Source organism: Hyla sarda, chromosome 6, assembly GCF_029499605.1.
Source record: "Hyla sarda isolate aHylSar1 chromosome 6, aHylSar1.hap1, whole genome shotgun sequence".
NCBI lineage: Eukaryota > Metazoa > Chordata > Amphibia > Anura > Hylidae > Hyla > Hyla sarda.
The window spans coordinates 127,860,545-127,877,853 of record NC_079194.1 but is presented as its reverse complement, the minus strand read 5'-3'; the positions used below and the strand labels follow the sequence as shown (position 1 = coordinate 127,877,853).

At 42.9% G+C, this 17,309-nt stretch overlaps 1 protein-coding gene across 9 annotated transcripts in view; it reads right to left on the bottom strand.

Moving 5' to 3' along the window:
- The window catches only part of RAD18 (RAD18 E3 ubiquitin protein ligase), a 577,293-nt gene that overhangs the window by 187,059 nt on the left and 372,925 nt on the right, over nt 1-17,309 (bottom strand). For 8 of the 9 annotated variants that reach the window (XR_008845017.1, XM_056524992.1, XM_056524991.1 and 5 more), the window contains one exon: nt 10,237-10,402. Coding sequence is in view for 8 of the 9 variants with exons in the window: in XM_056524992.1 (XP_056380967.1) it covers nt 10,237-10,402 (166 nt within the window). In the remaining variant the exon portion in view is untranslated. Of the gene's footprint in view, nt 1-10,020; nt 10,148-10,236; nt 10,403-17,309 lie in introns of those variants that run through there. The other variant, XM_056524993.1, reaches the window with a different exon arrangement.

The window sequence follows — 17,309 nt, the reverse complement described above, 5'->3', positions numbered from 1 at the left end:
TATTTTTTTTTGAATAAAAGTTTTTAAAACGTATCTTTATTTTATTTTACAGGCTTAGTAGTGGAAGCTGTCTTATAGATGGAGTCCATAATGAAATACACAATTATTACCCCGGTACCCACAGCCACAGGGGTGTCGGGAAGAGCCGGTACCAAGAGGCCCAGAGCATCAAAAATTGAGCTCCTGGGCCTAGGCGGTAACAGGCTGGCGTTATTTAGGCTGGGGAGGGCAAGTAACAATGGTCCTCGCCCACCGTGGTAACGTTTGGTTGGTATCTGGCCGAGAATTAAAATAGGGGGAACCACACAGGTTTTTTTTTTTTTTTTTTTATTATTATTATTTAATTATTTATGGGGGGGGGAACGCATAGGGTTCCCCATATTTTCATTCTAAGCCAGATACCAACCAAACAGCGACAGCCTGAGGTTACTAGGGTGGGCGTGAACTACTGTTACTGGCCCTCCCCAGCCGAAATAACGCCAGCCTGTTAACAACTAGGTCCAGGAGCGCCATTTATGATGCTTCGCCTGCTGGTACTTGCTCTTCCCCACAACCCTGTGGCGGTGGGTACCAAGTTAATAATTGGGGGTTAGCGCTAGCTGTAATTAGGGTTAACACTAAGCCCTGTCTTGGAAATGGACATAGACTATAAGACAGTTACCACTACTAAGCCTGTAAAGTAAATTAAAAAACACAACACGTTTTAAAAACTTTTATTGCAAAAAAAACACTCCCCCACAAGCCCTCATTAATCATTTTATTAACATTAAACAAAAATGTGGGTCATCGTCGTGGCCCTTCGAATCCGCCGTAATCCTCTGCATACTCGGATCTGAAATGAAAAGAAAAAAAAAGAAAACACAAGAAAATGGTTAGCACATTTATGGTGTTCTCCCCTGGGGAGAACGCCCATAAAGCAGGGTTTCCCAAACAGGGACTCTCCGGCTGTTGCTAAACTACACCTCCCCCCCCCCCCCCCCCCCCCGACCCCATCCTATAGCTGTCTAGGAATGATGGGAGTTGTAATTTTAGAACTGTGAGCCTCAAGTTAAGCACCAGCTGGAGTCTCCCTCTTCCTAAACTACAACTCTCATGATGGGAGTTGTAGTTTAACAACAGCTGGAGGCACTCTGGTGTTAAAATGTCTCCCCTTTACTGTGCCGTAGTTTCACATTTCTGTGAGCCGCCTGGCTCTGCTCCCTGGCCAGTGGCCCCCCCCCCACATCTACCACCCCTTAGCTGTGGCAACTACAACTCCCAGCATTCCCTTACAGTGAGGACATGCTGGGAGTTGAAGTTTCAACAGCTAGTGGGCTGGCGGCATGGAGCTGGCCGGCTCACAGGAATGTGAAAGTATGGCACTGTTATTTTTATATTTCCCACCTGAGCCATGATCAGGGCTCCGGGCGGGAAATATGAAATTACAGTGCCGTACTTTCATATTTCTGTGAGCGAGCCGGCTCTGCTCCCTGGCCGGCTGTCCGCATCTACCATCCACCTGCTAGCTGTTGGAGGACTACAACTCCCAGCATGCCCTTACAGTGAGGACATACTGGGAGTTGTAGTTGCACCAGCTAGTGGGCGGGAGGTAGATGCGTGTAAGTGGCCAGGGAGCGAAGCTACACACAAAGTCGCATAAAAGTTGCAGTTCCGACTTTTTTTTTTACAGAATAACATTTTTATTAAGTAAGTATCAATCACAACAATGACAAAGAAGCAAGAGAAAGTCTTGCCAGCGAGTAAAGGCACATACAGCATTGGAGATAACGAGCTAAGCAAGAGTAGTATACTATAGGCACTTGTTACAGCATCGCCTCATGGTATCCAAAACGTGCTTCCACAATTAATGCAATCAAACAGAAACTACTCATGTCCGTGGCAGTGGCAGTCATGAGAGAGAAACTCCATCTAAGTCAGCACGTAACACTGAGGCATTAAGTAATCAACATATATAGCACTTGTATTTAGTCGTTTAACGAGTATAGAAATGAAGCAGATGCATATCGGAAGCAAGTCTGAGCTTAAGAAGGTTGCAAGGGTCGGAGGAGGCAGGGGAGGGGAAAGGGGAGGGGAGGGAGGGAAAGAAGAAAGGGAGAGGAGAAAGAGGGAAGGAAAGTGGTAGGTGCATGAGGGGAGGGAAGAAGATAGGCAGAAGAAGACAAGCAGGTCGAGAAGTGACCCGAGGGGGAGGAAGGTAGAGAGAGAGGAGGAGAGAAGAACTGAAAAGAAAGACAAGGAAGTGAGTAGATAGATCTAAAAGGTTTAAAAGTAGCTTAGTGAGATTCTCTCGTGGTGCAAATACCTCTCCAGACTGGTCCCCATCCATCGATCCCTCCTCTAGTGCAGTTCCGACTTTTATACGACTTTTTAAAAATGCTGTCAAAAGCAAGTTTTGTAAGCCAGGTCTGACCTGGCTTACAATTGCAACTTTTTAAAGGGGTTGGTGACTTGTTTTTGGTTATGTGCGACATTTGCACTTGATAAATTCCTGATCACTGCAAAGTGAAAATTGAAAATTGCTTAGGTAGGGCTGATATTGGTATTTTATGCTTACCCACAAAAGTCACACGTGCAACTTTTGTAAGAAAAAAAAACCCCTCTAAATTCCTTGATATATCTCCTTCATAGAGTGTACCAAGTTTACGAGACATAGGGATATGCATGCATATATATATATATATATATATATATATATATATATATATATATATATATATAAGGATTGGCAGCAAGCACAACAATCTTCAGAGGAAACATCTTCAATTCAGCCAGGTTGGGCTCCGATCTTTAATTTAATAAGTCAATGTGAAATTACATTTCCCTCTTGCTGCCCTTCAACTTAAGTCTGCCTTTTTATGCAGCTGCTTAATAAAAGATAAAGGTTGGATCTGCGGGAGACTAAACTCAAACTGGAAAATTGGAATCCAAATTCTTGCTTGGATGAAACCAGATAAGAGAGGAGTTCACTGGATATGCTCTTATTAGAGCAGCTATATATCAGCCATACAAACTCTATGATTGTCATTTGTCTGGCTCCTTGTGACTATGATACTTAAAGTTACACACAAGATTGACAACAAAAGAAGACCACATGGTCCATCCATATAGATGTATCCTAAGATAAAAATGAAAAGGAAATTACATGTTTGCCCCAGTCTAAAGTTTAAAGAGAACCTGCCATCACTTTCATGGGGCCTGAACCACAAGTAATCTGTCACATTGCAGCACAGCGAATCGCTGGCTGTAGCGGTGTCCCGCCAATGATTGGCTGTGCGGCAATGTAACGTATTGAGCCCCGACACATGGAAGATCGGGGCCAGAGCTTAATACGTCACATTGTCGCTTTACTGCCAGATACTGTGGGAAGCATGAGATAAATATAGATAAAAAAAAAAAAAGTATGTAATAAAATAACCTACAATGTATGGATACTGTATACATGGCTTCTGTAGGTAGTATTAAATTATTAAAAATTGTCATATTGCCCTAAAAATATTTGCACATCTAGATTGAATAACAATATATATTATATATATATATATATATATATATATATATATACACAAACACAGTACATACATACAAACATAGGTTCAGAGACAAAGTGCCATAATGTAAACATAAAGAAAGTAATATCTTGAAGGAGAACAGCACTCCAAAGTATTAAAGGGGTATTCCAGGCCAAAACTTTTTTTTATAGATCATCTGGCTCCAGAAAGTTACATAGTTACATAGTTAGTACGGTCGAAAAAAGACATATGTCCATCAAGTTCAACCAGGGAATTAAGGGGTAGGGGTGTGGCGCGATATTGGGGAAGGGATGAGATTTTATATTTCATCATAAGCATTAATCTTATTTTGTTCCAGGAATGTATCTAATCCTGTTTTAAAGCTGTTAATTGTTCCTGCTGTGACCAGTTCCTGAGGTAGACCGTTCCATAAATTCACAGTCCTCACGGTAAAGAAGGCGTGTCGCCCCTTGAGACTAAACTTTTTCTTCTCCAGACGGAGGGAGTGCCCCCTCGTCCTTTGGGGGGTTTAACCTGGAACAGTTTTTCTCCATATTTTTTGTATGGGCCATTAATATACTTATATACGTTTATCATATCCCCCCTTAAACGTCTCTTCTCAAGACTAAACAATTGTAACTCCTTTAATCGCTCCTCATAGCTAAGATGTTCCATGCCCCATATTAGTTTAGTCGCGCGTCTCTGCACCCTTTCCAACTTCGCAGTGTCCCTTTTATGGACAGGTGCCCAAAACTGAACAGCATATTCCAGGTAAGGCCGTACCAATGATTTATAAAGGGGGAGTATTATGTCCCTGTCCCTTGAGTCCATGCCTCTTTTGATACATGACAATATCCTGCAGGCTTTGGAAGCAGCAGCCTGACATTGCATGCTATTCTGTAGTCTGTGATCTACAAGTACACCCAGATCCTTCTCTACCAGTGACTCTGCCAGTTTAATCCCCCCTAAGACATACGTTGCATGCAGGTTATTAGTACCCAGATGCATAACTTTACATTTATCCACATTGAACCTCATTTGCCAAGTGGATGCCCAGACACTTAGTCTATTCAAGTCATCTTGTAACTTATGCACATCCTCTATAGACTGTACCGTGCTACAAAGCTTGGTGTCATCTGCAAAGATAGAAACAGAGCTGTTAATACCATCCTCTATATCATTGATAAATAAATTAAACAACAGCGGGCCCAGTACTGAACCTTGGGGTACACCACTAATAACCGGGGACCAATCAGAGTACGAATCATTGACCACCACTCTCTGGGTACGATCCATGAGCCAGTGTTCAATCCAGTAACAAACTAAAATTTCCAAACCCAAAGACCTTAACTTACCTGTCAGACGTCTATGAGGGACAGTATCAAACGCTTTAGCAAAATCCAGAAAAACTATATCCACAGCCATTCCTCTGTCAAGGCTTCTACTCACCTCTTCATAAAAGCAAATTAGATTGGTTTGACAACTTCTATCCTTAGTAAACCCATGCTGGCTATCATTTATAATACAATTATCCCCTATGTATTCCTGTATGTAATCCCTTATAAGTCCTTCAAACAATTTACCCACAATGCACGTTAAACTTACCGGTCTATAGTTTCCTGGGGAAGACCTAGAGCCCTTTTTGAAGATTGGCACCACATTCGCCTTGCGCCAGTCCCTTGGCACAATACCAGACACCAGAGAATCTCTAAATATCATGAACAGGGGTACAGATATTACTGAACTTACCTCTCTAAGAACTCTTGGGTGTAGTCCATCCGGCCCTGGGGATTTGCTTACATTTATATCACTTAACTTACCTTGTACCATCTCTACATTAAGCCAGTTCAGTACATTACATGATGTGTTACCAGCACTGACCTGGCCAATGTCAGCTCCTTCTTCCATAGTGTATACAGAACTAAAGAACCCATTCAGTAGCTCCGCCTTCTCTTGATCGCCTGTGACAACCTCCCCATTATCATTATTAAGGGGTCCTACATGCTCTGTCCTTGGTTTTTTTGCATTTATATATCTAAAAAAATATTTAGGATTAGTTTTGCTTTCTTTTGCCACCTGTCTCTCATTTTGAATTTTTGCTGTTTTTATTACATTTTTACAGATTTTATTAAGCTCCTTGTACTGTTTAAATGTTATAGCTGACCCATCAGATTTGTATTTTTTGAAGGCTATTTTTTTGTTGTTTATTGCTCTTTTAACATCATGTGTCAGCCATGTAGGATTTAGTTTTAATCGTTTATATTTGTTCCCCTTTGGTATATATTTAGCTGTATAGTTATTTAGAGTTGATTTAAAGATGTCCCATTTACCTTCTGTATCAGTATTTGAGAACACCTCCCCCCAGTCTATGTCCTGTAGTGCAGCCCTCAGCCCAGGGAAGTTTGCCTTTTTAAAGTTATATGTTTTTGCCTTCCCCGCCTGTCTTTGTTTTCTACATTTTAAGTCAAAAGTAACTATATTGTGGTCGCTATTACCAAGGTTTTCCCGCACAGTTACATTACCAACCAGCTCTGCGTTGTTGGAAATGATCAGATCCAACAAGGCATCACTTCTTGTTGGGTCCTCCACAAACTGGCCCATAAAATTATCCTGCAATAAATTTAGGAATTGTCGCCCCTTTGTAGTTTTAGCCAACCCCGGACCCCAATCTATATCTGGATAATTAAAATCTCCCATTATTACCACTGTACCTGCCCGGGCGGCCCTCTCTATTTGTTTATGAAGCCGAACTTCTATCTCTTCAGTGATATTAGGGGGTCTGTAGATTACACCAAATACAATTTTTTCAGTATTTCCCTCCTTTTGTAATTCTACCCACAATGATTCCACATCCTCAGAATCATCACACACTATGGCATCGTTCACACTGACTTTCATACCACTTCTTACATACAGACAGACTCCACCACCTTTTCTGTTCATTCTATCCTTGCGAAACAATGTAAACCCCTGCAGATTGACAGCCCAGTCATGCGAGGAGTCCAGCCATGTCTCAGTGACCCCAACTATATCAATATGTTCCTCCAGTATCAAGGCCTCAAGCTCCCCCATTTTATTTGCTAGGCTTCTGGCATTTGTGAACATACACTTTACATTTCCATCCTTTATGTTATTGGGGTTAATGGGATTCAAGGGTGTAAGTTTTATTTTCCTATGAAGCTTATTCCTATTAACTATTCTAACCCCTCCCTCCGCTCCACCCCCAGGTACATTTATAATTCCCACCTCTCTATCTACACTATCTTCCCCCTCTTTGCTGTAGGTTCCCTCCCCCCAAGTCCCTAGTTTAAACACTCCTCCACCCTTCTAGCCATCTTCTCCCCAAGCAAAGCTGCACCCTCCCCATTGAGGTGCAGCCCGTCCCTACGGTAGAGCCGGTAACCGACAGCGAAGTCAGCCCAGTTCTCCATGAACCCGAACCCTTCCTTCCTACACCAGCTTCTGAGCCACTTGTTTACCTCCCTGATCTCCCGCTGCCTCTCTGGTGCGGCTCGTGGTACTGGTAGTATTTCAGAAAAGACTACCTTGGAGGTCCTTGTCTTAAGCTTGCGGCCTAAGTCCCTGAAATCATTTTTAAGGACACTCCACCTACCTCTTACTTTGCCATTGGTGCCAATATGTACCATGACTGCTGGGTCCTCTCCAGCCCCGCCCAACAACCTGTCAACCTGATCCGCCATGTGCCGAACTCGTGTGCCAGGCAGACAACACACTGTTCGGCGATCCCGGTCTTTGTGACAGATTGCCCTGTCTGTCCCCCTAATAATTGAGTCCCCCACCACTAGTACCTGTCTGGCCTGCCCTGTACTCCTCCCTCCCTCCTTACTGGAGCAGACACCCCCCTGGCGGTCAGAGGCGGTATCCTGCTGCAGTTCTGCTAGCTCTGTAATGGCATCCCCCTTATCTGTCAAGCGGGCAAACTTGTTGGGGTGTGCCAGTTCAGGACTAGCCTCCCTGACACTTTTCCCCCTACCCCTCTTTCTAACTGTAACCCAGCTAACTGCCTGACTGTCCTGCAACTCCGTCCCACTGTCCTCCCCCACCTCTATTCCCGAGAGTGCCTGCTCAGTGAGCAGGAGACTCCTCTCCATGTTGTTAATGCTTCTCATTGTTGCCAGTCGCCCCTCTAGATGCAGGATCTGGGCTTCCAAACGGACAACTAGCACACATCTTGCACAACAATATGCACCCTCAAACTGTTGTTCAAGGATTGCATACATTGAACAGGATGTACATTGGACTGCATTTTCCAACATGGAGGCCATCTAGTTATGGGGATTTCACAAATGTATAGGAAAAAACAGACAGTCAAAATTACACTTAAAATTTTTTGTAGACCTTGTGGGTTCAAAAATTAAAACTCACAGCGATCTCAACCTCCTGCTTTCAAACTCCAGTTTTTGAAACTCCTCTTTCACGCCCCCTCTTACACAGCAACACTCAGAAAGAGCAAGCTAAACAGATTTGTAAATTACTTCTATTAAAAAATCTTAATCCTTCCAATAGTTATTGGCTTCTGAAGTTGAGTTGTTGTTTCTGTCTAACTGCTCTCTGATGACTCACGTCCCGGAATCTGTGCAGTTCCTATGGGGATATTCTCCCATCATGCACAGCTCCCGGGATGTGACATCATCATTGACCAGTTAGACAGAAAACTTCTGAAGCTAATAACTATTGGAAGGATTACGATTTTTTAATGGAAGTAATTTACAAATCGGTTTAACTTTCCGGAGCCAGTTGATATATATAAAAAAAGGTTTTGCCTGGAATACCCCTTTAATGCGGGTGCAAGCTGGTCGAGCCCAGGTCAGAGCTCCCATACATACCAGTACAACAGAAACAGTAGCTGTTCAGGCTTTATTCATCAGATGCAGCGACGTTTCAACAGTCTGTACCGGTCTCTGCTTGACAAAGACCGTGAGAGACAGTTGACACGTCAGTTGAAACGTAACACGTAGTCATCTAGACCAGAGTGCTGCTATTTTTGCTATACATCATCAAAAATAATAAATCTGTAATTATGAAAATAAAAATAGAAGTTAACATAAAAAACTAAAATAAGAAGGAATAAGAATTTGCTTCTGAATTGCAATCTGATCAAATGGCTTTCTAGCATTAAGAGCAGGCACTGTGTAAGCAGCTGGGCTCAAGATAAGGAAAGACTGCCCATCAGGCTTCTATAGACTAGTCCCCATGGCAGGCTGTACTCCCCACTGCATCTTGAGCTGGGTTGCTTACACATTGCCTAGACAAGTCCTGGTCAACTGGTGCTGGAAAGTTAAAGGGGTACTCCGCCCCTAGACATCTTATCCCCTATCCAAAGGATGAGGGATGAGATGTCTGATCGCAGGGGTCCCGCTGCTGAGAACTCCCGCGATCTCCCCTGCAGCACCCCCTGTCATCTGCTGCACGGAGTGAACGTCACTCCGTGCATGATGACGGGCAATACAGGGACTGGAGTCTCGTGACATCACAGCCCGCCCCTCAATACAAGTCTATGGGAGTGGGCGTGATGGCTGCCACGCCCCCTCCCATAGTCTTGCATTGAGGGGGTGGGCCTTAATGTCACTAGGGGGTAGGTCGATGTCTCAATAGTTCGGCCCCTGCATCGCTAGTCATCAAGCACAGAGCGAAGTTCGCTCCATGCAGCAGATGATGAGGTGCTGCAGGAGAGATGATGGGGTGCTGCAGGAGAGAGCTTCTATTAAAAAATATTAACCTTTCAGTACTTATGAGCTGAAGTTGAGTTGTTCTTTTCTGTCTAAGTGCTCTCTGATGACACGTGTCTCGGGAGCTGTCCAGAGTAGAAGTAAATTCCCATAGCAAACCTATTCTGTGCAGTTGCTGAGACAAGCAGATATGTCAGCAGAGAGCACTGCTTCCAGACAGATAAGAACAAATCAACTTCAGCAGCTGATAATTATTGGAAGGATTAAGATTTTTTAATAGAAGTAATTTACAAATCTGTTTAATTTTCTGGAGCCAGTTGATCTAAAAAATTTTTTTTCCTGGAATACCGCTTTAAATGCATGATCATTATTGATCCTCTAGTATATATTTGCTGAATATTCAGCTGCAAGTAGCTTTTCCATATTGTGCTATATTTCAAATTTCATGTATTTGTATGTTGATACATTATAACTATTTTAACACCATTTTATTGGAGTTGCAACAAGGACCCTTATTAACCATAAAACATCACATTATAGGTACTACTGTATTTGTAACATCATTTACAGAGAATGGACAGAAAGGCAATACAGCAGTATTGTGCAGCATTACTATTATTACCTACATCGCTTATAGGATAAATTAGGGAGGCACTACTATCTGTACTACATAATTTACAGAAAGTGGGCATGGAAGCAGTACAATCTATGCCTACACTTAGAGAGAGGCAGTACTATCTGTGCCCTCATCGTTTACAAAGAAAGATAATATTATGTGCCTACACCATTTAAAGAAAGTGTGCACTGTCTGTATCTATACCATTTGCAGGGAAAGATAGGGAAGCAGAACTATCTGTACATTAATCATTTACAAAGACAGGCAAGAAGGCAGGGCTATCAGCAACTTGTTACTGTCATCTCACTTTGGTTGTTGTCTAGTTTAGAACCCTATTTGGAGAATGATGTTCAGCATTAAAAACTACAATTCAGAAATTTGCAACAAAGATTATCTAGGTAGACACTTTACGGTATCCTACCTGGCTCTAGACTCAGGTGAAAGAGGGAAAACCGGTGAGCTGGAGCGAATGACTGATGACTTTTCTGCTTCCGGTGAACAATCTTGCACAAACTCTGGCAATGGCTGATGGTTAGGAGAGTTTTCTGCGTTCACTTTTCTGCACACGCTTTTCTGGCTGATAATATCTACAAAAGAAAGACATTTTTAAAGGATTATACTACACATGCAATGCTAATTTTTTCAAGCAAACTTTGTACTTAAACTTCAAGTTGACCTGTCAGCCGGGTGTTGGTGGTAAAACAAAGTACATGACTATAAAAGGCTTTTAACAATAATTTTCCAAATGTCCTATACCCTGCACAGTAAGAACCTAGGAAAGTCCAGCTTATGTACTCAGAACTGCCACCTGTTTTCTCACTTCTAGCTGTTTTTCTTTGCCAGATTGACAGCCATGTCCTGCGAGATTTGCATTGAGGGAAACAATGATAAAGCAGCCTAAGGGCTGTCAATTAAAAGAAGGTAGGAACTATAAGTGGGGCACAGAGGCAGTGGTTGCCAGTACATGGGCTGGGCTTGCCTGAGCTCTTTCCAGTAAAAAAAAAATTTTTTAAATACCGTCATCAGTATAACCACGTTCTGAGCCTCTGTTTTTTTTGTAATCCCAGGTCTTCTGGATACGCTAATGATCCTGCTTGCTGCAAGGATGGCGTTCCAAAGCCCCTGATGCATTGCGAGGTCCAGCCAGCATATTCATTGTAACGCCTCCTCTCCTGTGCTGAGCCTTCTCTGCTGGAGAGTGGAGCTTCACTCTGCAACTTAATGCCTCTCTCGGCATGCGCAAAAGTCAGAGCCACATGCGTTATGCTAGAGCTGCGCGGTATGACCAAATATGTGTATCATGGTATTTTTGTAACTTATGGCGGTTCCACGGTATATAACGGCTCAGCCCACTGTCTTGTAAGAAGCCGGCTTCTTACATGACAGTGAGCTCGGCCTATCACTGGCCGGGGCGGGACATCGCTCCGGCCAGTGATAGGCTGACTGCAGTCCGACGTTCCAGTCCCCAGCGTAAGGCCGTCGTAAGTAAGTTAAAGTTTATTTTCTTTATCTTTTGCAGCCCGGGCATAGGGATACAGCGTACAGCAGTGGTCTCAAAACTGCGGGCCTCCAGCTGTTGCAATACTACAACTCCTAGCATGTCCGTTGGCTGTCCAGGCATGCTGGGAGTTGCAGTTTTCAAAAATTTGGAGGACCGCAGGTTGGAGACCACTGGCGTACAGTGAGTTCCAGCGCCGGCAGCCCCCAACAAAGAGGAGGAGGGCAGTGTTTGCGGTCGACATATGTGAGTAGTACCCCGCTGGGATGATAATTGGGGGGGGGGGGAGCAGAACAGCACTGGCAGGTAACATAATTTGGTGGGGGGGGGGGGGGGGGAGCAGAACAGCACTGGCGGGTCACGTATGATTAGTTCCCCGATGTGGGGACAGCGCTGCGCTGGGCTGATAATTCATTCCCAAGGGGGAGGAGCCAACTCGGTATTGCGGTATGGGAAAAATTCATATCGTGCAGCCCAAAAATGTTGTTATTCGGTATGAACCGGTATACCGCCCAGCCCTACGTTATGCTGCAGGATGGAGCTCCGTTCTGCAGCAGAGAAGGCATTAAAATTAAGATGCCAGCCAGGACCAAGCAGGATCATTAGAATATCCAGATGATCAGGGATTAGCGAAGAACAGAGGCATGGAACGAAGATCGGTAAGCGTCATTTTCATCAGTGTCATCTGCACTACAAGCCTTAAATATTCCCTTTAATATTAGAATCAAAGAGAAATGTATGGAAAAGTAAAGCCTAACATTTCCATATTCTTAATTATTTGGTGATCTCCTGTAGACTTTAAATATTTGGGTAGTCGGCAATAGTCTCTATAAACATAATCCTGACACTTTCTTGCATAGTTATGCAGTGGCACAAAGATTGTGTCAATGCAGGAAAAGAGAGACGGCTGTCAGTGATCGTCAGGCTCTCCAGAGAGAAGTAGGGAGGTTTTCTTTACCATTCTCTATCTTCCTAATCACTGTATACAAAGCGCTCAATGAGTTCTATGTATACAGCTCAGCAGGAAGCAAATATGGCTTCCAGTTTCCGTGGCTAACTTTCATGTGATCACCTCTGCAGGATCTGCTGGGTCCCAGCAGACCCAGATCACCTCTGCAGTGTTTCAGGGTGCTGTATTCCCCATGTACCTTAGGTTACTAAGTTAGTCCCGCTTAATGAGGAAAACAGGCAAAAGAAAGTTGTGTCAAAATGTCCCCCTTATGTCTTATTGCAGGGGGGGGGGGGGGGGGGATGGGGGGGGGGGGTATGAGATAATGGGATAATAAAAAAATAGCCCAAACTAAATTTTTGTCCCACCCCTATATAGAAATCACTGTAACAGAAATTGGAAACAATTTAACAAATTATTTAAGCATCACTTCATGTTATAAATAGAAATAAAATTAACTAAAAATTTATTTCAGTTTTATTTCTTTATATTTTACCCAAATCACAAAAAAAATTAATAGAAATAAAGAACTATGCATTCTGGGAGAAAAAGGCACAAAAATTATCTAAATTGAACAAGCAGCTTTATAGCTTTCAAATTCTGAAAATCTGTCTGGCCAGGAAAGGGGGGTAATAAGCACGGTCTGGAAATGGTTACCATATCCATTTTAGATTTTCATGCATTCGCAGTAAAATAATTACAAGGAAAAGAGTCAACAATAAAAAATAAAAAAAAGTAATCATTGAAAAGTAGATGTGTAAAAAAAAAAAATCTATCAATTTTTAAATATTTGTCCATACACAGTATGGCCTTCACCTGGTAGTTATAGCGTATGTGTCTGTGTCTACCTAATGTGCAGAGTCCTGGCGGACACATAACTTAGTCACACTCCTCACAGCTACTTCTCTGCATGGTGATTCACTGTTCGATGTAGTGAATAGGATTCTGTTGTCTGAGAAGGACCAGAGCCTCTGAGGTAACATGACAGCATAGCTTGGGTTCACACTACGTTTTGTCCCATACGGGACCGCATACGGCAGGGGGAGCTGAAAACTTGCGCTCCCGTATGCCTTCGCATGCGGTCCCATATGTAATTCATTTCAATGAGCTGACCGGAGTGAAACGCTGACTCCGGTCGGCTCAGTTTTGCCCCGTATGCGGTTTTCCCACCGCACCTAAAATCGTGGTCAACTACGATTTTAGGTCTGGTGGAAAACCGCATATGGGGGAAAAAATGAGCCTCCCGGAGTCAGCGTTTCACTCCAGTCAGCTCATTGAAATGAATTACATACGGGACCGCATGCGAAGGCATACGGGAGCGCAAGTTTTCAGCTCCCCCTGCTGTATGCGGTCCCGTATGGGACAAAATGTAGTGTGAACCCAGCCTTAGAAGGCTTTTTTTCTCAGCTTGTTTTGGATTATACAGCTTGATGACCTAGTAAGCAACAACTGAAGTGTCAGCTCCCCTAGGGAGGAAGGAAAATGTTTCTCTATATTCCTCTACACTTGTACAGGTTCCATCCTGTGGACACCGGTCTAACTTCTGATGGTCTACATGTACCCCAGGGATTGGAGTGATATGCACAAAACCAAGTTTCACCTATGGTGAAAGTCCAAAACTTCAAACCATTTGCTTTCACACTTGCCCACGGAATTACATGAGGCACTCTCCTCTTTTCATTTTTTGTCTCTTTCTCTCTAAAGGGTGGAAGAAGATATTGGCCCTCATTTACTAAACTAAAACCCACTAGTTTTTCTCTGGGTTTTCCAAATTATTTTGATGCACAGTGTCTGAGACTGAGACATGTCTCAGACACTGTGCGACAGTGTGCACCAGGAAAATCCAACTAACCTGACATTGCATTGTGAAAAGCCAAAATGGGGGCGTGGTCTGTCACAAAGGGGGCGGGACCGATAAATAATGGGCGTGGTTTCACAATCCGACCTATTTACTATTGAATTCACAGAAAATCCTGTGAATAAATGGCTGGGAATTTCCACCTAGAAAAAGCTAGTCAGAAAATTTTCCGACTGTGATCCCTATAGTAAATAGGGTGGAATCCTACAAGTCTGAAACAACATTTCACACTAGTAAAAACCCTATACTCTTAGTAAATGAGGCCACGTCTGTCCAGAGCTCTTTGCCCAGTGACAAAGATTACCAGCAACACTGGTTATTTTTGCTAGAAACACTAATAATTATTTTAAAACTGCTATTATCATCAATTCAGGACTTCTGGTATGAAACTGATTAATGGGCTAACTCTCAAGATGACTTTCATTACTCACTGGGTCAACCACAAATATCACTGTTCTACATTAACCTTCCAAGGAAATGCACCACCTGTTCTTCTAAACATATTTCTGTCTAAAGGAACAGAGCTGCAATTTTAAGAAAGGTACTTAAAAGCATGGACCACTGATGAGACAGGAAGTAGATTTTAGGCCACAGTATCAGTCATGAGCTGCCGATGATCATAAGCATTATCAATAGGTTGTGATCTCCATAAAATTCTTAGCTCACAGCTGCATATCTACTAAATTTGATATAACAAGTGTATGAATCACTTCATCATGCCAGCAAGAAATAATTTTGTGTCATTGGTCCCCATTTAGCAAAAGGTTGAGGGTTACAGTGACGTACGGACCCCTTAAATGATTAAACACAAATTATTAATGTGTCTATTACATCTCTCTCCAAGAGTCTCTGTGTGCCCTGATTGCAGCGTTGATCTTCTGTACTAATGATGCTGATGTTAATGCTTTAATGGAGATGTGGTAAGAATAAAAAGATTTCTTTTTTTAAAAGCAGGCACTGCAAACTCTAATGGATTTATTACATTACTGAGGCCCTCACATGTTTAAAGAGACACATGGCTAACGAGCTAATGCTTGTTCTCTGCTGTTAAGATGTTAATAACTGTTTGGCAGATACATAAAATAAAGCCTACCGCCCCTAAACTCATCAACAGTAAAGGACAATGTCCCATTAACTACCATGTCACCTTAAGTTGCTTTTTAGATGAAAACAGTACAGCTTCAATCTGCAGAAGAGCCGAACCTGAGCTGTTCTACAATACTAGAGAATTCATGTGACAGCAGTGAAGAAAACCGAGTATTCATATGAGAGGCGGGCATTATAGGGGAGGCAGGAAAGCTCCGCAAGCCTGCTCTCCGCCTCCATTGCGCAGAGAAGATCTGTAACAATAAAGCAACGGGGTGTCATGTTTTGTGAATGTCTTCACTAATATCTGTAAGTAAGACACTGCTTTACTTCTGTTCACAAGCACTATAAACTTTTTTTGTCTTTAACATGCATGTATTGTCAAATTATTTCTTATCTTTTCTAGGGTTACCATCATTTTTTTCTCCAGGCCATTTTTTTTTTTTTTCAAAAGGATTTTGATGAATTACAATACAAGATCAATGACTAATTTTCATCTGTTAACTGTCAATTTTTATCCATTTTTACTTTTGTCAGTTTCAAGTTTTTCAGGAAGCATTGTGGGTTCATTGTTTACAAGCTTTTCACTGTTTACTGAAGGTGTGCCCCGTGCATCTGAGAGCTGCTGCTCTCGCTCCCCACGTATGTCTGGCTGCTTGTTTGGAAACTGCACTTTAAAGAGAAAAGTGTTATTTGGGATAAAGAAAATACCCGGGTGAGTGCAACATATTCTCTTTTTACCATTGTCATATTTATGGACTGTTGCTTTCAAGAGTCTGCACCCTGGAGTGTATCTCGAACACCTTACTATCCAGCTTATGGTCCGGCATATTGGGGAAGAGCGTCATATAGCAGTGCCTGAATAGCTACCATTGTTTTCTTACTATAAAACTATATACTACTACTACTCTGGTCAGCCCCAAAATTATAGACCTTCATCTACCAGTATACACTACCCTTGCTTGGGATGTAGTCACAGATCAATAGCTGAAGTGAAAGAATGAATTGAAAACTGGGTTGCTAAAATTATATAATGTATGAATACCTCTGCTATATTTGTTCAGAGAGTTCTAGTTTCCAAAGTCTTTAATGAAAACGCTTTTTTTTGTTTGTTTGAGTTTGTAGGTGATCTTGTTTCCAATATGAGAGCCGCAAGAAGCAACACATGTGGCTGCAGGATGCCCTGAACATCTGGCTGAACTTTTGATGACCAGGGCCAGACTGGCCTACCACAATACTGGGAAAAAATACGGTACAGCAGGGTCAAGAAGACTGCACCAGTGTAGGGGCAGGAGGCAGAAGTTAAAGCCACTCTGCCTTCGGCACTCAAAACATTGACCTGATTAACCTCCCTAGGCCATCCAAGTAGGAGCCGGAGATACCTTTAGCTGCCAGACAGAGGCTCCTCCTCTAGATGACGATCAATGCAGCTGACGTACAGATATGACAGCCGCATAATGACACTCTCTAACTTGGTGGGAGTGGTACTAAAGGAACTACCGGTCTACTGGAGGTGGAATCTGTGGGGACTACCTGCCTGGTGGGGAACTAATCTGAGGGGGCTGTCTACTGGGGGGGGGGGGGAATCTGAGCAGACTAACTGCCTACTGAGTAAGGTGGGGTGCACTGTTATTATTTTGAGGACTATAAGGTGTTTTTCTGGCACATTCTGCAGAAAAGAGTGACATCTGTAAGAAGTAGTCATGGCGGTTTGTAGAATAAATAGAAAAGAAAATGACTCCAAGAAGGCTTCACCTGTGAATCACTGCTGGTAGCTACTGCTTTATGGTTATTAGATGGGGAAATATTAGTCTTATGGGTGGGGGGAGAACTGGGTAGGTCCAAAATTTCACCTGGTACTAAGGTCCAAAATTTTCTCTGGGACCCATATGATTCTACTTACACCCCTGGCCAGCAGGCAGGGCACAGCATCAAGTCTGCAACACGACGGAAAGGAAGCCTCACAAATGAAATGCCAGGCATCCCTTGGAGTCTCTAATGCTTAGAACCAGTACTGCGAAAGCCTGGAATTTTATTTCACATTTTTATTTTTTTGGCTCATTGCCGTTACAAGTGTTCTATATACAGTGGTCCCTTAAGTTA